Source organism: Equus przewalskii, chromosome 24 (genome assembly GCF_037783145.1).
Source record: "Equus przewalskii isolate Varuska chromosome 24, EquPr2, whole genome shotgun sequence".
Taxonomy (NCBI): Eukaryota; Metazoa; Chordata; class Mammalia; order Perissodactyla; family Equidae; genus Equus; species Equus przewalskii.
In genome coordinates, this window is record NC_091854.1 from 20,110,990 (window position 1) to 20,136,362 (window position 25,373).

The window sequence follows — 25,373 nt, forward strand, 5'->3', positions numbered from 1 at the left end:
GTGGTTAAGAACCTGGACTCTAGAGTTAGGCTATTTGGGTTCAAAATACTCTGAATCGTTTACTGACTGTGACATTGGGGTAGGTTATTTATTCTTTGCTGAAGTTTCTTCCTCTGAAAATGAGGATATAGTACCTGCCTTACAGGGTTGTAGGGATTAAGTGATTGAAGTATGCATGTGTGTATTATGTAAAAGAGTGCCTGGTACATAGCCCTATAAAAATGTTGCTACTTTTTTCAGTAATCCTTTTTTACTATTTAGAAAGGATAGATTATGGATAATAGAAGTGAGGGATAACAATAGCAATTAGAGACTTAGACAAGTTAGTAAAGGGAACTTTGGAAGTTATGAAGTTTAGCTTTATTATTTTGTATTAAGAAGAATTAAAACTAAATGTAGTTTAAGGATTTTTGTCCAAAATATCACATGGTCAGTATTAACTGCATGAAAGGTGTGTTTTAGGTATGTGTTCAGTTAAATCTAGTGGTCTTTACAAGTTGGATTATAAAAAGAATTGAGTGAGTCATTATTAATTATGATGTCGCATAATATGGATATGAAATATTCTGATTTGTTAAATCAATTACAAGGAAAACTTTCATGGTATTTAGAAAATTATGGTGAAGGGCAAAAGAGGAAATATCGACCTAAATATGGTTCGGTGACAGAAAGGTGGTGAGGAGGACTTTAGTTGTCCAGTGAGAACTAGGAGTTACATTATTGGCCAGGTATTCAGTAGACAGTTCGCAAGATAAGGCCTAAGCAGTTTGGGGGATATGTTTGCAAGGTGGGTGTCTGATTAATGTTAGGAGAGTAGAGTCAGTAGTTGCAAAGAGAGAAGAGCTTAGAGGTAAGGACCAGATATTTGATAAACTTCCATGATTAAGATGGAAATGTAAAAGTAAGACTTATAAAAGGAAAGGGGAGTAGTGGAAAGGGGATAATAGTCTGAAAAGAACAGAAGGTAAAGGAAATGTTTCAATTCTTTGCTAATGTTATTGATTTTAATGAATTTTACGTCTCATTAATATGATAGAGTTGAGATAGTTGTAACATGATTGAGGAAATGAAGGAAAATTTAATGTTTATTGCTGTGGCTGTATAAAAGAGTAGAAATCAAAGGTTATTTGGCCCTTGAAATGTTCGACCATTACTGTTTTTCTTATTTTTGTATGTCTTTCTCCTTTTTTGCAGGGCCCAGTAAATCCTTTAGGGCCACCTGTACCCCATGGGCCCCATGGTGTCCCAGGCCCCCATGGGCCTCCTGGGCCTCCAGGGCCTGGAACTCCAATGGGACCATACAACCCTGCACCTTATAATCCAGGACCACCTGGCCCTGCTCCTCAGTAAGTATTGGGTTTGATTCTGGGCTTTTCCCCTAAAGATTGTAGCTTTTGGTAAATCATATTTTTATATTGATTTCTATCCTTTTCAGTGGTCCTCCAGCCCCCTATGCTCCCCAGGGGTGGGGAAATGCATATCCACATTGGCAGCAACAGGCCCCTCCTGATCCAGGTAAAGATGCTTATTATTTGTCTGTAATCTGTATTGTTTGTTTGCCAAACCTGTTACATTCTTAAATTTTCTAGTGTTGATTATATTGTGTGCATTTTCTGCACTTGTTTTACTCTTTCAAGAAGAGTGTTAGGTTCTGGTTCTGCCACAGTGTATAAGACTGGTGTGATTATGGTTTGTGTTCATGTGACTTTTTTCTACCTGCAATTGACTTTCCCTGCTTTTGAAGTGATAAACAGCAGAGCCAAAAGCTATTGGAAGAAGTACCATGTCTTAGGTTTTAGATACCACTGCCATCAAATGTATAGTGTTAATTGCGACATTATCCTTGAAAGAATAGTTAGTGTACATTTATTTATAAAATTATGAGAGTCTAGGGGCCGGCCCCATAGCCGAGTGGTTAACTTCGTGCGTTCCGCTTCAGTGGCCTGGGGTTTCATGCGTTCGGATCCTAGGTGCTGACGTGGCGTCACTCATCGGGCCATGCTGAGGCAGCATCCCACATGCCACAAGTGGAAGAACCCACAACTAAAAATACACAACTATGTACTGGGGGGCTTTGGGGAGAAAAAGGAAAAGTAAAATCTTTAAAAAAAAAAAAAGAAAAATTACATGAGTCTAATGGCGTTTTTAATCCTTCCTCATTAAACTCCCAGGTATCTCAAATATGATACATAAGTTGTATCTGAGTATTCCTGATATGGTAACTTCATATATTAGTAAAAATCAGGGCTGTATTTAATATCTGTGGGTTAGAACTCTAAAATACGTTTAGTTAAATATTTTCTCTGTTCAGATCCAGATTTTATATATATTACATTCTGTTCTATTCTTGCATCTTCTCCCACCCTGTAGTTTTCTTTCCGTCATGGTCACAGGGGCATTCATCAAGACCAAGTGACATTTATGATCCTTTTTTCTCACCTACTATACCTTTTAGGCCTCTTTCACTGGAGTAGTTTCAAGGCAGGTACTGAATTATGGATTCCTTTCCGCACTAGTATATTTTTTTAAAAACTGAACTAAAATAATTGTTTTAAATGAAATTGTTTCAGCGAATTTGATGAAACATTCTGGTATTTATGTGGCCCTCTATTAGATAACATACTTCAATTTCGTAGGGATTGTGTTTTGTGGAGTATGATGACACAGCATGACAGTCACCAAATAACCATAACTTCCACTCTTTCAAGAAGCAACTTGAGTGTGCTAGGATCTGGGTATGCAAAGATGAGTTTACATTCTGTAGTAAAAGAGTGCACTCCAACTGTTAGCATCACTGTGACAGAAGGACTTACAGAAAGTAGGGGCAGATATGATTTACTGTAATATAGTCTAAAAATTAGTCTTTTAGGAATGAAGGACTTTTCTTTCCCTCCTGTAGGCTAATTGGGATGGTGTGATTAAGCAGAGGAACCACACCATTTAAGAGATTCAAGAGTTTGAGCAAGTTAAGGGGTGGATTTGTATTGGGTAATTTGGATATGTGGGAGCATCTGTGAGCCCTGTGTTTGAGTAGCTAGCGTGATTGAGAAAAATGATGAGAATAGGAAGTGGTCTCTATCACAATCTCATTTTCCCAAGTGGAGTGTAGCAGTGAAGTCACCACTATAAGAATTAGTTATGAATGTGGCTTCCAGCATTGCCGTTGGGAAAGAGGTAACTCATTTAGCTAAAAGTATCAGGGTTTAGAGATTGCTTATATTAGACTTAGCATATGTAAAAATCAAAATAATGTAAATGAAATTGTTTTGCTGAATTTGATTAAACATTCTGGTATTTAAATGTGCCCTTATTTTGACAAGAGAGTCAATATTCTCTGAACTAAAATCCGTTTCTATAAAAAATTAATGGGCTGTTGAGGATTTTTGTAGTAGCCAAGAACTTAGACCTGAGTGAAACACACCTAGGTAAGTTTCAGTCTTACAACTTACTAATTGTGGGATAGAAAGAAAGTTGCTGAACCCCTCTAAATCTGTTTTCTTTTCTATAAAGTGATAATAAATGAATGAAATCAGGTTGAATAAATATTAAGTTCTCAGTACATATTAGTTACATGTAACTGGTTTTGTTATATGGTCTACACATTCAGAAATACAGGTAACACTTCCTGAAGTCTCTTTTTTCTCAGTTTCTCTGTCCAGACATAGTGTCAACAGAAATATTTTTATCAGTTTACAGGTAATGACGCTAGTGAGACATAAATATCCAACATAGAAAAGGCAATACATTTATTACTTGAGAATGGTTTGGAGGGTGGTATAATGTCTTGTAATTGTATTACCTTGGAAACTGTATCACTCTAGAAATCCTTACTCCTTTTTTCTCAAACTTCACTAACCTTTATTAAGCAGCTGAGAATGGCTGCCTGTCTGGGATGAGGGCTAAACAGAATGCATGTAGATACTGATTCACGCTAAGGAAATCATATTTTCCTTGATATAAACTATTAAAGGTATACTTATATTACCATATGATACTCCTAGTATAAAGAACAGAAGAAGAGGATTTCTGTTCCTGGCTGAGAACTCTCAAACTGGTAATTCATCAGTTGATTTTTGTGAAGGATGAGTGAGGGTGAGCCAAGTGCAAAGGAAGCATAACGTGGTTAAAGGCCTGCATACGGGAATAATGACTTCTGAAAAATATAAGCAATTTACTGTGGCCAGAACTTAAGTGTTGGAAAAATATTGACAAAGAGGGGAAATGAGGCTGGAATGGAACAAGGTTAAGTCAGGGAATCCAGATCGTTAAAGATATTAAATGATATGCTATACTTAGAAGCTTTGACAATCCTGAAGACCCTTGGGAATACACAAAGAATTTCAAGCAGGGTAGTGACATAGAGTTGATGTTTTAAGATAATCACTGTGAAATATGATAGAAAATAGGGGTGATCTCTCTTTCTTTTTCCGAGACTTTTAAGTTGTTTCTTCCTTGACAACAAGAAGGACAGAGTTCATAGTTCTAAAATAATTGTTTGTTTCTTGTACAGGTTAGTTCCTAAGAATCTTTTCCTTTAGTCATCTGACACATAGGACTGTTGTGCTTGAGACAAAACCAGTTGAGGAAAAAAAAGGGCACAGGATGGTTTGAGACAAAGCATTGGCTGCTTTTCTAGAAACTAGGAAAGTCACTTAATCTCTGAGCCACAGTTTTCTATAGTAAAAGCTAGTGATGACAATGAAAATAATACGAGAATTTGAAAGTTTCTGTTTACTATTTATTTTTGATGTCCAGTTAATTTTGGGGTCTGTGTATTTGCTGGGCCGGGAGATATGAGAGTGAGAGAGATTATGACTTTAAATGCAAACATTAAACTTGTGTTTATTCTAGCTAAAGCAGGAACGGATCCGAATTCAGCAGCTTGGGCTGCTTACTATGCTCACTATTACCAACAGCAAGCACAGCCACCACCTGCAGCTCCTGCTGGTGCACCAACTACAACCCAAACCAATGGACAAGGTAACTATGGTAACTAAAGAATGTGTTTGGTAGGTGAAAGTGAAAACTTGTGTTTGGAATTGTGTATGAAATGCATCAATGTATAATACCTAAAAATTTCTGATATTATTCAGTTATGGCTTCAGTAAGCCGACTTTCCTTTTTAAAAATAAGTTACTTGAAATAATTGGAAACTTTTATAAAAGTTGTAAGATACGTTACCAAGAACACCCAGATAACCTAGCTGTTAATGTTATTATCCCCCAACCCCCATTTGCTCCATTACCCTATCATGTGTCCATATCCATTATCATTAGTCTTTTTCAGAACCGTTTAAAACCAAGCTGTTAGAGGTGATGCCCCCATTACCTTTAAATACTTCTTTCGGTATTACTTCAAAACTGCATAACCATCATTTAGCCCTCCAAATCAGTTAGTCACTAGTGATGCATCATTACTGTCCCAGTACACAGCCCTTATTCAGATTGCACCAGTTGTTCCAACAGTTTCTCTGTTGTGATCCAGGATCCCATCTGGTAACATGTTGTATTTAGTTGTCAGGTCTATTCAGTCTCACCAATCAGGAGTAATTCCTTAGCCTTTTTCATGTTGTAAAGAGTACAGAGCTTTGTTTTGTGGGATGACTGTCGGTCAACTTAGGTCCCTTCAGCTTTTCTCATGAAGGTGAATGAGGTCATGATCATAAGATCCTATTTATATGGCAAGAATTCCTGAGAAATAATGCTGTGCTCTTCTTGGTGCATTACATCAGGGGTCATATAATATTGACCTGTTTGATCTCTGGAGATGGTAACCATGGTCACTTGGTCATTTTGGTGTCTGCCAGGTTTCTATATCATAAGACCACCATTTTTATCTTTGAAATTAATTTTTTTCTGGAGAGTTATACTGAGATTATACCACTATTCTGTTCCTCAGTGAACTTCTACCCATCATCCTTAGCCTTCATTGATAGCACCTCCCTGATTGAACTAGCAACTGTGATGGTAATTTCTGTTTCCATCATTCATTCTACATTTAAGAGTTGGTATTTTGCCGTAGGGAAGAGCTTTCTTTTTCTTCTTATTTATTTATATCATTATGGATTCCTGTTTTATTCATTAGGTAGTATTTTAAACTATCTATTATTTTGATTATTATATTGTCCTAGATTTGGCCAGTCAGGAGTACCTTCAAGATGGCTCCTGTATCCTTTTGAGGTGCCTGTTATTCTTTAAGCATTTCCTTACTTTTTTGTACAATAAGATACTTGTCTTGTGCTTTCTGGGCTCCAGCGCTAGAATAAGCCGTTTTTCCAAGGAGTCCTGATTCTTGGTAGTAGATGATAGTATTTAGAAATCAAACTCAGTGTGTTCATTGCTTCCAGCTCCTTTCAGTGTACAGAGCTAGGAAATAAGCTTACATACACATAAATATCCATATATGTGTGTATTTTTAAAATTATACATTCATATCATCTGCAGTTCCATTTCAACACTTCAGGGTTCTTTCTAGCTTTTTCCCTTTCCATGCTTATAAATGGTGAAACCCAGGTATCCTTGGTGTGTTTCTTTATTTGACCAGTGAATTTACTTAGATGCTCAGTGAAACTCCTCTTCCACATACATAGATCACCTTCTCTGTCCACCACCTCTGTACCCCCACACAGTATTTGGCACCATGAGGGATGCCCTGCCACACAGCACCTCCTTCTTACCTTCACTCACAGGCCACATGCAACTCCTCCACTCAAGGAACAGAAGGAAAGGGCCAAAATTGCCTTTTAAAAACCTTAATGTTATTTTTTTATGTTATTTTTTCTTGAACAAGGAGATCAGCAGAATCCAGCTCCAGCTGGACAGGTTGATTATACCAAGGCTTGGGAAGAGTACTACAAGAAAATGGGTATGTTCTACATTTCTTTTTTTATACGTTTAATTAAATGGAAATGTTTAGTAAATATCATCCTAGAAGGCTGAAGATTTTGATAAAAGCATGTTTATACCATGTTTTTATTACCTTGGACATCTTTCATCCATTAACTTTTAAAGTCTTGATGGGCAGAGTAATTGAGCAAGAATGCATTCCAAAGTCCATGAACTTTCAGATATATCAAGGTCATTACAAATAATAATTCTTAAATTTGTGGTTATATAACAAGGAAATCTTTTTATTTCTAAATGCATTTGTCGACCACTTTCTGATTGAAACTAAACATTTCCCCACTGGTACATATGACATTGAATATTGCCTACACTTCTGTCAGAGACAGTTGTACTTGTTAGTAGCCTAAATGGCATAGGTTAAATTTCTAGAGCACCAAGCAAGAATTGGTTGTGTGTAGTAGTATTTTTGCTGCAAATAAGCAGCTAAGAAGTAACCTACAGTAACAGAGAAAGTTAATTAATTAAATAATATTTGCATATATTGAAAAAGAAAAACAGTCACCTAGAAAGGCCATTTTCATTCAGTAAGTATAGAGCATATTCTACATGCCAAGCATAGTTGATAGATGCTGAGAATGTGATTGTGGGCATAATATAGCTAGGTGCCCTGCTCTTCTGGTTATTGTACAGTTGTGAATGAAGTGCTTTGCAAATACTTACTACAAACTGCTGTGAATGAAAAGAATTGTGTCTTCACTGACACTTCACGTGTACAGACTGGGAAACAAAGGTTACACAACTACTAAGTGGAACCAGAATTTGCACTGTGAAGAGGGTCTAAGTCCCACGCCTGTCTTCCAAATTTGCTTTTTTCAGGGACCATTTGGAACTTGATGTTACACTTCCGGACAAATAGTTTTTTTTCAGATGCTTATGCTCTTAGTTATTTAAAATCAATACACTTATCCCACAATCACTTGTCACAAATGAAAAATAAACAGATAAACTTGCCCATTCTTCACTGGGATAAAAAAAGTGTCTCTTATAGATGGTAGAATTTTGCCATAAGACAGAGTCTCCTTGTGGTTCTCAATGTAAATTTTAGTATTTTCTTTGACAAAGAATGTCATTTTTCACAGAAAGAAAAGTTTCCAGAGGGTGACTGTATTAATTTTCTTTGTGTAAAAGTTTATGCATCTGGTGATAGGATGTTTACACACAGCTGATTGCTGTTTATATAAAGAAAAATAATTTTTCCTGTTAGAATGACTTTCCAGGGAAGTCACGCTGCATTATTGTTCCTGAGGCTTTCACAGATTACTAATTTGTTTTTGTGACCCAGCTTATCTTAGCCAGATCTACAATAGCTAAAATTCTGCAAAAAGAAACTTTGAAAAAAAACCTGTAACCTCAAAGCAGTATAGTCTAATTTTGGATGGTCACATAATTTCTTGTCCAAACTGGGATACTTGTGAGAATAACTGAGTATGCTGCTGTTAATCATTCCGTGACAACAGGTAGTCAGGGCCTAGGGTCACCTTAACATTAGTGAAATAACATCACCATTTTAAAGAATTGATCATGTTGAGGTTAAAAATAAAATCAGGTCCAACTTGTATTTTCACAAAGAGAAATACGTCAGAGATGTTCCCTACGTTATTATTAAAAGTGGGTAAAAACGGGCCGGCCCCGGGGCCCAGTAGTTTAGTTTGCTCGCTCCACTTCCATGGCCCAGGATTTCACAGGTTTGGATCCAGGGTGTGGACATGGCACCGCTCGTCAGGCCACGTTGAGGCGGCGTCCCACAATTAAAATATATACAACTATGTACCAGGGGGTTGGGAGAGTGGTTTGGGGAGAAAAAGCAGAAAAAAGGAAGATTGGCAATAGTTGTTAGCTCAGATGCCAATCTTTAAAACAAAACAAAACAAAGGCCTGTTGGTGGACTTCGATAATTACTGAGGAATGAGTGTGAGTTCTGTTTGATTTTATCTTGTTGCTTTGCAGCATGGCCATTAATAGATTTACTACTTAGCTGTTTTACATTTTACTTTCCCAAAATGAGTGGGTATGTTGAATGTAATCTGCAGGATCTTAATACCATTCAAATTTTTATTGTTAAAGGTAGACACTTCCCCTTACTCTTTTAATTTTTCATATTCTACCTTTTCCCTGCTGACTACTCTATTAAATTCTAATTTTAGAGATAGTATGCTGGCCTGTCTTGAATCCTTTGTGAAGAAAAGGTGGTATGGAAATAAGTAACACTATGTTTGACTGAAGATCCTCCTTAACCCCCACTTTTTTTTCAGTTGTGTTTTTCTGTAGCATCACAGTGATCAAGCTGTCAATTTTATGAGCAAAGTGGACGATTGAGTGATTTCCTCTTATATGTAAATCTTAAAGGAAATAATGTTAGGTTTGTCGGGTCTTTAATGATAGCTACAAGGTCAGTTTATTTTTGCCTATAAATGTTCTTATTATAAATGGTTGCTTAACTAATTTCTTCTAGATGCATTAGTTGTCTTTAAGATCTTTTTAGGATAACCACAAATAAGAGACCTTAAAGCATAAAACTAATATAGTTCAATCTTCAAGATTTTTAAAGAAAAGGTGTAATAAAATATCAGGGAGATAAAGATCTTTATCTTCAAATCCAGCTCTCTTATTTGGAGAGGCTGAGTTTTACTCTTCCAGTGGCAGAGCTAGGATTTCCTAGGAGTCTGTATGTCCTGATTCCCAATCCAATGCCCTCTTCATCAAACCAGCCTGCCTCTCCCAGCTCTTGAAGCCGAATTTCAACTTCTGTTACGAACAGAAAATCTCCACTAACACTGTAAATTTGTCAGTTTGCTTATTAGTAAATAAATCTCTATTAAAGAGATATGAGTTAAGTTTTTTTAATTAGGTTTGTTTCTGAAACATTTGTGTATTTCCTAGGATTAACACTAAGAAAATTTAGGAGAGAAATTCTTAAAGATGAGATTCTAGAGGGTTAAAGAAAGGAAATTTAAGTGATATCAGGAATGGCAGCAATCTGGAGATGGGTGTTGAAGCTAGAATGAAGGGAATTTTTGTAATAAGTAAACACCCTAAAGAAAACAAACAGGGTTTCAAGGTAGAGAGGGACAATTCCTGTTTGAAAGAGGATTAATGAAAGCATTTTGGGAAAAGTTTGACTTGAGAAAGGCCATTATAATGTTAAGCACTGATATGGTGGACTCTGAACCCTTAGCATATGGTACCCTAAACCTACAAGGATGGGGAGAGAGTGGTTGTAAGAAAGATTCAGGTGTATAGAGAGAGAACTGAGAGTGAAAATCTCTTCAGGCAAGGCTGGCTCTCTTGGGCTGTAATAGAATGTTAACAAGTGAACTCTAGGGCAAGTCTTATCTCTTGAATGAAATAAAGTAAAATTTTATATGTTGTAAAGCTATATGTGAATATTAACTAATGTTCTGCTAAAGTATAGACTGAAGTGTATCTGGCGTCAAAACAGTTTTTGAATTGAGAGTTATAAAGGGAGCATACCTAAAAGGAACAAGGAGTCTCTCTGAGAGCCACGTCATAAGTAAATGAGATAGGAAAAGCTGTTTACCTACTTTGAGCTGGGCAAAGTGAATCACATTTACCCTTCAGATCGGAGGAGTCAGATGAGTTTTTCTTTGGACACCTTCAAGTTTGGAATGTCAGATGTTCATGACTTCCCAAGTGTTTGTTTTTCTTAGAGTCTAACAGGTTTACTTTTAGCTTTCCATGGGGATATTTGAGTTTGGGGGTGTTGCTTTTTGAGGGAACATTTGAGGTTGATGAATTTTCTTTGCTTCATCTCCCTCTTTCTACTATTTTGTGGTGTTACTTTGCCTCTAAAATGAGTATCTCCTAACAATGATGTTTTAGTTCCTTCTGTAAACCTGAAGTGAAAATTGCTGCTGCCTTAACCAGGTTTGGCCTCAAGTCAGCAGGGTTTTAAGTGTGCAATTTGTAAGAGACATTGTGTGATTTTATTACTATTGGTACTGGGATATTTGGCAGTTGTCTAAATATTGAAACCTGTTTCAGATTTAATTGTGTCTTCTCTTAAGATCAAAATGTTAAACTCACTTCGTCTTTGAAAAGAGTTATGGAAAAACAAAAGCATGAGCACTTTGTTTATAGAATATGGACTTTCTCTGTGCTGTTGCCCATAGAAGGGGACTTTCTCTTGCATTTTTAAAGTTATTCATAAATCTTAAACTTTTATTCACTCAGTTTCTTTTATTCTTTGATCAGTTTTGTGACCATGATAGACTACTTTCTGAAACTAAAGTTGCCTTGTTGGCAGTAGCCAACATAGAAACAGTTTTCTGTGTGTGTCTGTTACAGTATTTTTTCTCTAGCTATAATACTTTGATAAAGCCAAGTGAATTACAAACTAAATAAAATTTGCTTAAATAAAGGACCTAAATAGGAAAACACATTCTCCTTGTCTCCAACTTATTTCAAAAATTTTTATACCTTCAGAAAATTGAAAACATAGTTCAGCAAACACCCGTATTTATGTTTTCTACCCAGATTCACCATTTTTTTAGTTTGCCTTATGTACTTTGTGCATGTGTGCGCACGTGTACATTTTTTGTGCCAAAGCCATTTCAAAGTATGTTACAGACTGTTTGCTCTAAATGAATTATTCAATGATATCAACATACAGACCATATTTAAATTTCCTTGGTTGTCAGAACAATATTTTTTGTAGCTGTGTCTGTGTGTGGGTTTTGTTTTTATGTTTATTTTAAGCCAGGGCCTGTCCAGGGTTCATGCATTGCACCTGGTTATTATGTCTCTTTAGTCTCGTAATTCATAAAAAGTTACCCTGCCTAGAAAAACACTTATGAAAGCTTGAGTTTTGTGTTTCATTGATATTCTTGCTTAACCTCTTTAGTAATTGCTCTTTGTCCTTCATCAGGTCATTTTTAATAAAATTGTGTTGTAATTTGTACACGTTGTATTAAAACTTCAAGAATCTTATTAAAGAGTATCTTGAAGATTAGTCTTTGTACACACAGTTTATAGATCACTAATCAGGAAAGGAAAATCTTGGCCAGACCTTAAATTATTAAATGATGTCTTATTGTAATAGCTTTTAAGTGGGTTTTTGTTGTTTTGCAAAAATGTTATTTTTCTTTTTCTCCATTGAAGATTTGTATTTTATTTAAAACCTGTCGTGTACCAGATCCAAATGATAAGAGACAAAAAAAATAGTCACCGACGGGTCCTGTCTCCCACTCACCCACCCCACCCTCAACATCACCACCAAGGAACCATAGACTACTTACTTGGAGCTCTTTCCAAACTCAATTTAGAATATTAGTAGTTTATAAATTCTGTTACTGAATCAAGATTATACCTAACTCTTTACCTTTCTTAGTTAAAACTATGTGGATAGTTGGGGGTTTGTTTTTTATTAATAATGATGCTCTAGGACTAAAAGTTGTAAGTAGAAGGCAAAAAGAAAATAAAAAGCATCTGATTTTCTTTTTCTTAATTACAGAGTAGTTTTCTGACACTAATGAATATTTAAAATAAAACAGGAGCAATTCTGATCCTCTGTGCTTTTGTCTTTATAACCTGTACTTACAGTGGATATAATTTTGTATTAAAATTTAGGGGGTTTTTTTTAGGTCAACAAGGGCAGACACAAGATTATTCAAAGGCTTGGGAGGAATATTACAAGAAGCAAGGTATTGTTTTTATTAGAAATGAGATTCTTTGGGGCTTTTAATTGTGGTTACAGCAACAAAGTTATTCTGTTTTCTCAAAGGTCAAGCAGTCCCTGCTCCTACTGGTGCTCCACCAGGTGGTCAGCCAGATTATAGTGCAGCCTGGGCTGAGTACTATAGACAGCAAGCAGCCTACTATGCCCAGACAAGTCCCCAGGGAATGCCACAGCATCCTCCAGCACCTCAGGTATAATAAATTTACTAATGTGTTGATTTCCACTCCAGTCATGTTTTCTGCATGTTTACCGTTTTGTGTGTTTGGGATTATGTTTGCCTTTTTAATTTTATCTGGCAAAGTATAACTAAATGAAGTACTGTGGTGTATTGTTTGGGTTTTTTTGTTTGTTTTTTTATAATGCTTTTCTGGCATCTGAGTGCTGAATATTTCTACAATGCCTTTGATTTTAAAAATAAATTTTTTTCCCCCAGGGATTTGCAAATCATGCAAGAAGCCACCACCATTTATATTAACCAGTTTTCTTTCTTAAAGGATTCACTCCTGAGTTAGCTCCATTTAAAGGATTTTCTTTAACTTTTTGTGTATTTCTTATGTATCTCTTCTGCACAGGGCCAATAATAAGAAGTGGACAATACAGTATTTGCTTCATTGTGTGGGGGAAAAAAACCTTTGTTAAATATATGGATGCAGACGACTTGATGAAGATCTTAATTTTGTTTTTGGTTTAAAATAGTGTTTTTTTTTTTTGAATATGTACAAAATATCTATCACTACTGATAGGAGGTTAATATTTCTGTGTAGAAATGAAAATTGGTTTGTTTTTAGTATTTAGTGTAGATGTACACATTCCAGCAAATGTATTTGCAATTATTATGTGGTCAATGCTTTGTGATATAAATGTACTTTTTCAATGTATACTTTCACTTTTAAAATGCCTGTTTTGTGCTTTACAATAAATGATATGAAACCTCCTGTGTCGGTAAGTTGGATATGTGGGTATTTAAAGGATTCATAATTTCTTAGCAATGATAAATTAAGATACATATACACAAATATATAAGCTTTCCCCGTGAAATATTAATTGAGTTTTTAAACACTGGCATGTTTTTTCCCCCTTGCAGTATAGTAGTAGATTGGAGGATCTTTTCCATTTATTGTATTTGGCTGTTTCAGCACAAGTAATCCTGATATCTTCATTTTTTTTCCTTCTGTTTGATTAAAAACTGCATGTGTGTACAATGATCTTTTGGCATACTTCCATTGCATTAACAGTGAAATTTCCTTTTATACATGACCACTGTTTCAGACCTGTACTGCTGCTATAACAGTTAACCTTTCTGTTCTTAATTTGATAATTACTTGATTTCCAAGACTGTTTCAGCATAACTAATTTTAAACAGTTTTCGGATAGTGAATATGAGTAGTCTAATAAGAACAGTTTTCTCATGTTAAAGCAACTCTTTCAATGTATACAATATTAGTGTGTTTCTTTCTAAATTTAGGGTAGAAAAGTGAATAGTATGCAAAAGTATAGTTACAGTGCATCTGCCATTGAAACATTATTGGGGTATGAAAATGTTCAAGCTTTTTTTTCTCTTTTTGCAGTATAGATAAGCTTTGTTTTGTAAATGCACAAGTCCAATCATTGAATCAACTTAAATTTTTTATGTACTTGAAATCATTTTATTCTCTATAACACTCATGCTGAAGTTTTGATATTTTGTTGAAATCCTTTGTTTTACTCTTTGCATATTTGTTGGCTCTTTGCATATTAATATATTAGACTCCATGCAAATACAGTCTGTCTTGCCATTGTCTGTTGAAGTGCAGGTTTGATCCAGCCAGTATAGAACTAGCTCTGTAGGGGTGAGGAGGACTGTGCTGTGTATCATCCTTGATTGTGTTCCTTCAAGGAGCATTGCACTGTAAGTACATCAGAATGACAAATTGATGAACTGCAACAGTGTCTTTTTGTCAATGTTCCACATAATGTAAATGCCGTACTTTGTGTGAATATTATGCTGGAATACAGTGCTGACATCTTGGAAAACCATAACTGCTTCTTAATTTAACATAGAATATAATACATAGGTCTGTATTTTTTTTTAAGTGAGCTTAATGGGTAAGTATTTTTGATATGCTTTAGCTATAGCTAAAGAAAACTGATCTTTAACAAAGTTGAATAGTATTACTCATTGGTGCTCCTAAAATATATTGTTTTTCAGTGTAAAATATGCATATCTTATATATTAACATGAAAGACTTGAAATGTATCAGACAGAAGTGATTTTCAGTTTGCAAATATTAAGCAATGTAGCAGTTTTAACACCATTTCATAAATATGTATTCTTTCATTGGTGGGGAGCACCATTTTGTGTTCTGAATATACTATAAAGGAAGATGTACAAGGACATAAATGTTGAGATAACCTATAGGGTAGCAGTACAGTTCATTGTAGATATTTTGAAATGTTTTGATTGTTTTATAGAACCTAGAGTGACTTCCCTTACCCTTTTTTAGATATGGATATGTAGTTCTAGTTTGAAGTTTAATAGTTAAGGAGTTATCTGTTATCTTTAAGAGTAGGGTATTGACATGAACAATTTCAGTATTTTGCATGATACTGTTTTATAGATGACCTTTTAGGAAAGTGGTGCATTTATTAATTAAACTGAAGAAATAGTTCAGTTGGAGTCAGTATCATAACTCACAAATTGGAGGCTGTTGATTTTGATTCATTTAAGGTTTAAAATCTTTATTAATTGCAAACAGTGCAATTATTTATACTTCACAGTGCCTTCCCAGACCTTCCACCTTAGGTTCTGCTGCAAAAAGCAACAGGTAAGCACAACCTAAGGACATATATAAATAATATTTCAGTACATTAATGTTGTCCCTGTGAGGTTTTTGTGGTTGTGTATTCAAAAGCAATCTGCTACTGCTTCCCCAAAATGTATTCTGTTATTTATGCTACCATTTCAGTGGAAAGTCTGTAAGTTGTTCAAACAACTGTTTACATTTCTGGGTAATGTTTTTTACTTTAATTTTTTTTATTAAAACAAGAAAAAAGAAATGATGAGTAGATTGCTGCTGTAATTGAACTACATCCAAACTTTTTGTAATCTTTTCCCAAATATAGAAGAATTGTTAAAAATTAAAGGACAGTTACATAGTTTTCAAGATTTAGGAAATCACTTGGTCAGAAACTTCAACAGCCTTCACAATCTGTTTATGATTGACAGGATATTTTCTTTGTCCTCCAAAGCTATGGAGTCTTTATTTTTTCTTATTCTTGAACTATAGTAATTCAGTAGGGACGTTATGGGTTAGAGTTTTATTACTTTTTTTTTTTTTTTTAGCCAATTCAGTTTTCATAACTTATATACACTGAAAAAGGAAAAAATGTAAGGAATACTGGCAGTATGTTTTCATAAAAGGCATGTGCATTAGTGAAATGTTAACTGTATAGCAAATAACCTTTCATAATCTGTATAGCAACCAATATTTTTCTGATTTATAATACTTTAATAACTGACGCTGCACTTACTTTATTTTTTGCCAGTTTAAAATGTTTGTGTGTTCTTATAGATGATTTTAACTGGTACATATTTTGAGTTAAGATGAATGTATTAGAGCAGCATCGTATCAGTTTTGTTTATTCGATTTCTAAAATGTGCTGATCCTTTTAAAACTCCTGCTTATCTCTACAACAAAGAAAAATATTCAAAAATACTGCCTTCATTTTCACACACAGTGCTGAAGATGCTGCAAGCACCAAATCATAGCTCATAAAATCAGGTCCTGAGATAGTTACCCATAAAGAGGAATCCTTTGAGTGTATGCCATTGGTGAGCCGATGAGCATGGACCGTAGAAGGGCTCAATGTAGAAGGTAAAATTGGCAAATCATAATTGAGAAATATGAAATGTATTCCCATACATAATATGGTATAGGGTGTAATGTACCTGCTTTTTTATCACTTTTCATTTTAAAGTGCTATTCACTTGATCTTAAATGTTCAATGAACTGTTAAATTTCATAAGTTATGTAGTTACTGCACCACATTTATGTGTGTGCATATGCGTGTTTTAATAGTCAATGATAGGTATGTTATGATTGATAATATAAAAAGAGCTCTTTGAACTTTAAGAGCTTGTCAAGTTTTGGTTAGTTGTAGTTTGCATTTTTATAAAAGAAAATATAAATGAATGCTAATAGATATTGGGGCATTGTTTCTATCTCATGAAAATCTTTTTGTTCATTACCATAAGCCTTCACTGATACTGCAAGCATTTTTTATATGGCGCTAATCTTAACCTTGAAATAAATGGAAAGCAGAAAAGGTGAGCCAGTTGATTTGAATGCAGTGGATGTTAGGAGTGGTAGAAACAATGTTTAGATTGAAATTGAACTGATTTATTTTATTTAGCACTTAAAAAACTTGACAATGTGTTTTGTTTTTGTTTTGTTTTTTAAGATATCTTAGTGTGGTGATACTTGGAATTCTTATGGTTTGATGTTTCTTTTAGAAATGAGAAGTATACTTTTATTTTTAATTAATGAAAATGGTTTTAATACTAAAACTAATGATTTAATACTAGTTGTTTATAAACATTGTAAAATATATCCTTAGACAAATACCTTGGTAGTTAATTCATAAGGGTCGGTTTGGGTAGGAGTAGCAGAGTACCTTAAGAGGGAAATAGGAATATATTCAGAAGTGATAACATTTCATTTGTTTGAATGCTCTGCCAGGAGAACCAGTTCCACCTGCAAAGTTATCTTTTGTCTAGAATAAGGATGTTGAAATTACTAATCAATGAGGATGTCTTATTTTTATTTTCTGAAAATTCTGCCTCATTTTAAAATGTATTTTAACAATACTTAAAGATAATTTTGACTCTGAAAATAACCTTATTTTTTGTTTAGTCACTTGAGTTTTCTTGCCACAGTATAAACTTCTGAGGGATTTTTTAAATTGGTGCTTTTACGAAGCAAATAAATCCCAGGGTTTTATTTTCTTCAGTGATACCCCTATAGAAACTCTTAAATGTATTTGCGCATATATATATATATTTTTTCTTATGCATGCTCGATGCATTTTCGTCCTGAGAAAAGTGTTCTCTACAGAAACTACCCGTGTGTAAAAAGAAGATTGGCTTAAAATGGCTACTGTGATGGGAACAGTGTCTTAGGGAGATGCAGCTTGGACTTGAGGTAAATTGAATACTTTACAAACTGTGGTTTAGAGTTTGCTTTAATGACATTGTATGTAAAAGGGCACATGATTGCTGTAATTTTGTATTGATTATGGTTTCCTCAATAAAAAAATAAATGTACGTTGATGCATATTATTAAGGGAGTGTTTTGTCTTTTTTAAAAAACACTGACAGACTTTTTTTTAATACAGAAGTTACTTTATTACGGATTTACATTGTAAAATAAAGTTGTCTTCCAGAAAATTAAAATATAAAACAACTTGATAATAGAACATGGTAGCTAATTATTTACAAACTCATTTTAAAGACCAGAATTTAAAATTGAAGATTGTGCTGTTTTTCCCCTAAATCTCTTAGATTTCCTAAATCCTCTTAGATCTTGAAATTCTTGATTATGTTGAAACTGTTTTCTTCTGCATGAATTATTAATACAACGTTTTCTCATTAAAATATAATTTTTCAGGCAAGGTCACCACATAAATTTTCTTTATAAGTTTGAATGTGTATTACACTCATTTGAGAAGTACATGTTTAATATTCTCAACACTCAGAATTCTGTAGGCAGTGGTTTCCATCAAATTTTCTCTGGCAGTTCCTTAAAAGTCTCATTTAATTGTTTTTTGTTTTTCTCCATGTTCCCCCTTTCCTATAAAAGGAATGACACCCCTCCCCCCTCGTATGTCTGGTTCAGAAAGACTGAAACTACAACACCAAAATGACGTACTACTAAGGAAAAAAGCCCACTCAAATCAATATTGGTTCCAAATTCATTGTCTCAGCTATTTCATACTATTTTTAGGTGTAAATAGCTCATAAATGTTAATCTTTCATGCAAAATAATGTGTTCTATTTGTGATTTTTTAATATAATTACTTTGAATTTACGGGAAATACACAGCCTTTGTAATAGGTTCTGATAGAATAATTGAATGAATTTCCCACTTTCCCCCATTAAATACACATTAGCTTCTACTGCATAATATGGCGATGAATCTGGTGCTCATTTGGAAAGGAAGAAGGTATCATTCTTTAGATGAGCTTGTGTTTGAAGACTTATGAAAAGGAATAAGAAGTCAACACAGTGGCACTTCTGGTTTCCTTTTTTGGCCCCGCCACAGAAAGATGGATGTAGTAAGAAAGTCGGAGAGAGAGAGAGAGAGAAAGTTCCAGGGAGAGGGAAGGGGAGCTAGTAGTCGTCAGCTAAAAAAAGAGAAGAAGAAAAGTGATTTTTTTTTTAGAGGAAAAAATTTTAAATAGAATAAAAGTTCTACACTAAAAAGTGATTAATTCTTACTTTCAATGGTAAGAATACAGGTACTAGCGGCAGACCCTTTATTGTTGACCGCTTTACACATATACTCTCCTTCATCTTCTGGGAAAGTTTCTGGTAAATAAAGGCAGTAAGTTTCTCCTCTTTCAATATATTGATAGTCTTCTCCATCCTGCAGTATTTCTCCTTCAAACCACCAGGTAATTTCTGGTTTGGGTTCTCCTGTTACTTTAACAGTAAATCTAACTGGCTCACTGTCTACAACCGATGTGTTTTTTAGAGGCTTTTTGAACCACGGAGCTCCTGATCTGGTTTGCTCTTCATCTTCAATAGTGGTGCCATTCATGATGCTACTCTCTTCTTCTTCCTCCTCTTCTCTTTTCTAAATTAAAATAAATGCATTCAAGTTGGCACTTATACTATAGCATTTTCAGGACAGTGAGTTAGTCATAGAATTGAAAGCAAATGTGTTTTGATTTTTTCTAAAGTAAAGAATATGTAAGTATGCTTACTACAAAGTGTACTTTACAACACATTCCAGTGACTTGAAAGCTATTAAAATGTTTTTTGTTTTTGTTTTTTATCCCTCCTCATATAAAACTGCATGATTTTTAAGAGAGCATCTTTGGAAAATAAAGGATATATAAGCCCCATACCTTTTGTAGTGCTGCATCAATCTCCTTTTGCTCAAATTGCATGCGTAGCAACTTTTGTTCTTCAATTCTTCTTTGTTCTTCTTCTTCTCTTGCCTTAGCCATTCGTTCAAATCTAGCTTTCATATTTACTTTATGAGTAAACGGAGCCTCACTTTTTTTTGCAGGCTTGATATCAACATCTTCTTCCTTTAAGAAGTGGGCCAAGGATAAGAATTGCTTGTTTTCTAAAAACCAACCAGAACTAAAGGTGTCATTTACAGGCACAAAATAATTAACATGTTTAGTGAGCGTATTTTGTGCTACACTGCAGACATGGAGATTTCCGCTATCCCTCAATTTGGGAAAGCTAAAGAGAAAAGACATTCTCTTAACAATTGGAATCCCTTTTTCCCAGTGTAAAGATCACACAATATCACGAGTCCCAGTGTATTTATTTGCCCAACCAGCTCTCAGTGCCTGGTTGATAGTGCTGAATAACAGAAAAGGGTAGGGATACTATACATTGTGACAATTGTTAACATACTCCTCCTCGCAAGAGTCCCCATATCTTCACCCTACTACATCATACAGAGAATGCAATTTCTGTTTTATTTCCCACTTCATGATTTTCTTCCTCACCCTTCTTAGTTGACAACTGTCTTTGAGATGAATTCCATCCAACAATTTATTGATGGTCAAATGGCAGAGAAGAGTGTGTAGGTGGAAAAAATGGAAAGACAAGTGTCGAAAGAGGCAATGGCTGGAACTTGGGGAAGTCACTGAGGTAAAGTATGATTGCAAGTCATCTATTTAGGGATGAAAGTTGGAAGCCATTGGAAATAAATGAGTAATTTAAGAGCAGTTTCAACTGTCAAAGTGTTGAGTCTATAAAACCAATTTGGTGCTGATGAGGTCACTCTGGCCTTTGAGAACAGTTTTTGTAGAGGACGGTACAGTTAATTCATGGTTTCTCAAGTACTCTAGTTGTAGTTGACTCTTGGTTTCTAAGCTGCTTAGGTTTTTGTGCGTCTATCTGGAAATGTTACCATTTATATTTCACAGTACTATGAGGAAATTGCTTCAGGGTACCACATCCAACTGAATAAAGAAAATTTTGAAACAAGCTGTAAAACAATTGCCTATATAAGAAAATCTTGGTTCATGGATGTAGAACGAGGAGTTAGAGTAAGTTGGGTAGTTTTTCTGGTTCTCCTGAATCAGATTTTTCATTTTATGTTGGAAAATCCTAGAACATGAGACACAACCAGATACCTAATGGGTGAATTCTATTTGTGCCATTATTTACCTTCAGTTGATAAACATAATGCCTGACTACAGTTATTGCTAATCAGCAATATGATTGCTTTATTATACTTAAAAGACTAAAAAGTAAATGTTAAACAATAGTTTGCTTACTGCAGTTTTATCTCAGGTTTATCTGAGGCTTACATGAGAAAAGGACCTCTCTGTTCACACTATACAGTCAATTTTATTCTTTGCTTAACCAAATGAATCTTCAAGATAGGATATTTCAGCAGGTTTAATAACTGCTATTCTGACTGAATCCCTCCCAGTTAATAAGTTGCCTTGTGGATTTTAGAGTAAACGCTTGTGCAAATTCATAACTGTTATTTAGCTATCTTAAACCTGCCTTTAGAAAATAAATTCGGTAAGTAAAATTCCTCATAAGCTAACTGGGAGAAAGTTTATGAACAGTCAGTTGTTAACTATAATTTTGCCTTTTCTTGAATCTCTGAAAAACAAGGTTAAAAATGTTTCTGGGAAATGAATCTACTAAGAGTCGTGTTAAAGGGAATGATTTTTGTTCTCTAGGTGCATTCTTAGATAGGGAATTGATTTCCCCAGCACATGAATAATAAAAGCAGCACAATTGGGTAGTGAATTTGAGATAAAAGGGAGCATAAGGAATGGTTTTGGCATACACCTTACTGGAAAATCTAACTTTAGAAAGTCAAACACTATAAGACAATTAAGTGATTTAAGAAGTACCAAATGAGTGATACAGGTTAAGGGCTAAGGAGCTGGGGTGGAATTCTTTGATTAGGAAAGGTTGCATGAATGAGTTAGGCCTTGAAAGATATCTGGAATATAAACAGAAGACCTCTTCAACATTGACATTTTCTAAAGGAGGGAACCGGACATGGTCAAATGGGAATGGGGGGGGGGCGGGGTCCTACTCTGGAAGTTGATTGCACTCAATACCAAAAATTGTGCCAACACAAGTTTTCAAAGGAAATCTCAATGACCCTCTAGAGGGATATGATAGGAGGGATGTCAACATTCTTCACAGGAAACTCCATTCAGGACATTCTCAGGGGTTACAGGAGATAAGCCATGTCCTAATCTCATATCCTTTTATACAAAAGAGAGCCAGTAATAGCAATACAACAAGAGTTGACCTACCTCATTTCTTTTATTATCATCTTACCTACATATTTTGTAGAGCTAGGTATGACTGCTCTGAGGTTTCTCTACCTTTAACAAAAAAAAAGAAGCAAGTGCGTACTGATTGAACCTTTCTTTGCCTTCTGTGATCCATTTATCTCTAAAGAATCAACTGATCTATGGCCATCTATACATTAAATGTTGGTGTTCTCCGGGGTTGTATCATTCACCTTCGAACTATTAAACTCTAAGAATGGCTTTGCTTCTATACTTTGAAATAGTATCTAAAAAAGTTACAATCTAGCTCCTGCCTCTCACCTGAGCTCTGCACTTATGTTTGAGACTGCCTTTCCCTTATCCACATATAGCTCAAACTTCACATGGCCAAAACAATTGATTCACCCCACCTCTCCAGACCTGAATTCTCTGTGGCATCATCTAGTTTCCCTGGTAATCTTGAAATAATGTTAGGCTCAGCAACCACCTCTCCATAAACAACCTGTTACTGAGTTTTGTTAAATTTGGGTTCATTTTTCTCCCTTGATTCCAACTTCATGCCCTTGTGCCTGTCTTCCAGTTCATCCTCCAGGATCCCAGAATTCTTTTATAAACAAACGTTTTATCACTCTGTTCTAAAACTTAAACCTTCTTCCCCGATCATGGGCCCTGCAAAGTTAAAAATGCCCTCATCAGCTAGCCACAACCTACTTTCCCAGCTTTTTATTCTATCACCCATTATTCTATGAACCTTGCCTTTGAACCTATTTGCCACTCCCCAGATAAATGTTTACCTTTGTGTTGACTCACATTATCCCTCCAATCTGGAATGCTTCCCCTCTTTAACTGCAACTTCTATTCAACCTTCATAGCTTAAATTTCATTTTCTCAGCCCTGTTAAACCTCTCCTAGGAATATTGACTCTGCCCTATTTGATCCAGTAAACACTAAATATATAACTCCTATTTTAGCACTTATAACAATTATAATTATTTTCATCTCATTAGGCTGATGGCCTATTATATGCACTTTTATGTACCCAAAACTTAATACAGGCCACAACATAGAAGATGTGAAAAACAGCCATGGTGTTTGCTTTTAGCAATGACAAAGTGGTGTATCTACAACTAGCCCAGGCACTAGGTCCTTATGTTTTAGTGTTGCACAAAGTTCAGATGCATATCAATTTGATTGATGGATATCTGGATGTTCCACAGCATGTCTATTTGTCTAAAATAGCTTGTGACCTCTTTTCCTTCCTAACTCCTTTATTCCCATATTGCCTTATGTTCATGTGTACCAGGTACTTTGATCACTTCCTCTCCCTCTCTTCCTCTCCACCACCATCCCCAAGTCTTGCCAGTTTTGTATCCTACATATTTATCTGTCCTCTCCATTCCAGCCCTGGTTCAAATCCTAATCAATCAGGCCCTCTCTGACCACCCTGTACAAAATAGTACCACATACTCTCTATTTCCCTTGCCCTGCTTTGTTAATCCCCATAGCTTTTATTTACTACCCAATAATTGTTTTCCACACACCCCCCAAGTTAGATTCTAAACACTACATGAGCAAGGGCTGCAGGTTTATTCACCAATGTACTCCCAGTGTTCAGAACAATCCCTAGAACTTAGTAGGCATTCAAATAATTTTTTAATGCATGAATCTAAAACCATCTTTAGCTTCAGCATGGTCTAGCTATAAAGAAGACTATTTGTTAATATCAGCCCACGTTTTAAAAATTCCTTCTATGCATGGCATTTAAGACCCATGGTCATCTCACGTGTGTTTGCATCTTCATCATTATCTTTTGCTGATCTTGCACTCTGCTTTCCTCAATAATAGTGAATTGCTTATAGTCCAGAGAATTTGCACATAATTTCTTCATTGTATCTTTTTATTCACAGTATCCTCTGAAGGCCCTCCCAACTTCCCACACCTGTTTTTACTAGTTGAATATTTGATGAAAATGCATTTTTAGAAGAATATAGGTTAAATGCTGTTAAATATTATTAAATGGTAATTCTGGCAGAAAAAAAAATTTTCCAGATCCTATTTAAACCAGTATTGATAATCACAGAAGTAGTCTTTAAGCTGGAAGGGACATTACAAGTCATCTAGTAATTGCCTCCTTATTTTACATATGGAGGTACTTCAAAGTCATGTCATCTGAATTCTGATTTTGGCTCTGCCATTGAATTATTGGCATGACTTTGAGCAGATCATATAGGCTTTGTTGGCCTCATCTTTAAATAAGAAAGTATAATAATCTCTGAATTATACAAAGAATAATCTCGAGTTTACCTCGAATATACACTGGTTCTACTGATTCAAACTGAAACTAATGCCAATAAATACTTTTGAACTATTTTTCTAGAGTGAACCATTTGATGTTCACTATAGGCTTTAATTCTGATAAAAGTCATTTTGAAATAATGCTAGAGTGGGGAAATCTTTTAAAGTCTCTTAAGATTTTAATGTGCTTTTGCTATTTAGTTTCCAGATTATAATATATACCTAGGGTTAACTGTAAGTACCAAAACTTTAAAATAAGTCAATGTTATTTCTGAGTTCATTATCATTACTGTACACCACAACTAAGTTAAATATAGTATACCTCATGAAAGTTTTCTGCTTCCCGCTCTTTAATTTCAAGGTCAATCGCTCTTCTTCTTGCTCGTTCTTCTTCTATCTTTTTCTGTATTTCTTTTTCAGACAATTGTCCAATTTTTTCAAACTTGCTTTTTAGATTTTTAGCTTGAATAGAGCCACTTCTTTTCAATTTGATTAATTCTTCATATTCCCTGCTCAGCTCAAAGGTTTCATTTTCTTCCTCTTCCTTCAAAAAATTTAAGATTTTTATATATTAAATACCAAGAACCAGTTTGCACAGTAACCCATCCAAAAAGTGTTCACCATTTCTTATTTGAAGCCAAAAATTAAGGTTAAAAAAATCTCCCTAAACACAATACCTTAATTTACTAATTAAAAGTAGTGCTACAAATTTAAGACTTAGATAACATTTCATTTAAAATATCATTTCATTAGAGAATGTGGCTCAAAACCTCACTGAATGTTCCATTATAACCTGCTCAAACTAAAATATCAATGTCAAGATTAGCTTTTACTAGGAGTTGTAGGAAGATCTTTGTTTAGGGGAAGGTGAAGAAATGTAATTGAAAGAACACTGGGCTAGGAGGCAGATACAAGTTCTAGTTTTGACTGACAATGTGTGGCCTTTTGCCTGGTCACTTAATGCTGGATGTAATTTTTTCATCTCTGTA

The 25,373-nt window shown here is 34.9% G+C and overlaps 2 protein-coding genes across 38 annotated transcripts in view; one reads left to right on the top strand and one right to left on the bottom strand.

Annotated features, from left to right (window-relative positions):
• The window catches only part of FUBP1 (far upstream element binding protein 1), a 34,217-nt gene extending 16,300 nt beyond the window's left edge, over positions 1-17,917 (top strand). For 4 of the 23 annotated variants that reach the window (XM_008519004.2, XM_008519005.2, XM_008519008.2 and 1 more), the window contains 7 exons: positions 1,195-1,346; positions 1,436-1,515; positions 4,852-4,980; positions 6,790-6,864; positions 12,506-12,565; positions 12,646-12,791; positions 13,034-13,535. In XM_008519004.2, coding sequence (XP_008517226.1) covers positions 1,195-1,346; positions 1,436-1,515; positions 4,852-4,980; positions 6,790-6,864; positions 12,506-12,565; positions 12,646-12,791; positions 13,034-13,075 — 684 coding nt within the window. In that variant the 3' untranslated portion in view covers positions 13,076-13,535. Of the gene's footprint in view, positions 1-1,194; positions 1,347-1,435; positions 1,516-4,851; positions 4,981-6,789; positions 6,865-12,505; positions 12,566-12,645; positions 12,792-13,033; positions 13,536-14,388; positions 16,284-16,317 lie in introns of those variants that run through there. The other 19 variants (XM_008519006.2, XM_070591973.1, XM_070591978.1 and 16 more) reach the window with 9 other exon arrangements.
• A 41-nt stretch (positions 17,918-17,958) lies between these two features.
• The window catches only part of NEXN (nexilin F-actin binding protein), a 43,681-nt gene continuing 36,266 nt past the window's right edge, over positions 17,959-25,373 (bottom strand). For 13 of the 15 annotated variants that reach the window (XM_070591960.1, XM_070591964.1, XM_070591957.1 and 10 more), the window contains 4 exons: positions 24,707-24,928; positions 19,708-19,893; positions 19,076-19,433; positions 17,959-18,981 (listed from right to left, as the gene is read on the bottom strand). In XM_070591960.1, the coding sequence (XP_070448061.1) occupies positions 18,968-18,981; positions 19,076-19,433; positions 19,708-19,893; positions 24,707-24,928 (780 nt within the window). In that variant the 3' untranslated portion in view covers positions 17,959-18,967. Of the gene's footprint in view, positions 19,434-19,707; positions 19,894-24,706; positions 24,929-25,373 lie in introns of all 15 variants that reach the window. The other 2 variants (XM_070591961.1, XM_070591958.1) reach the window with 1 other exon arrangement.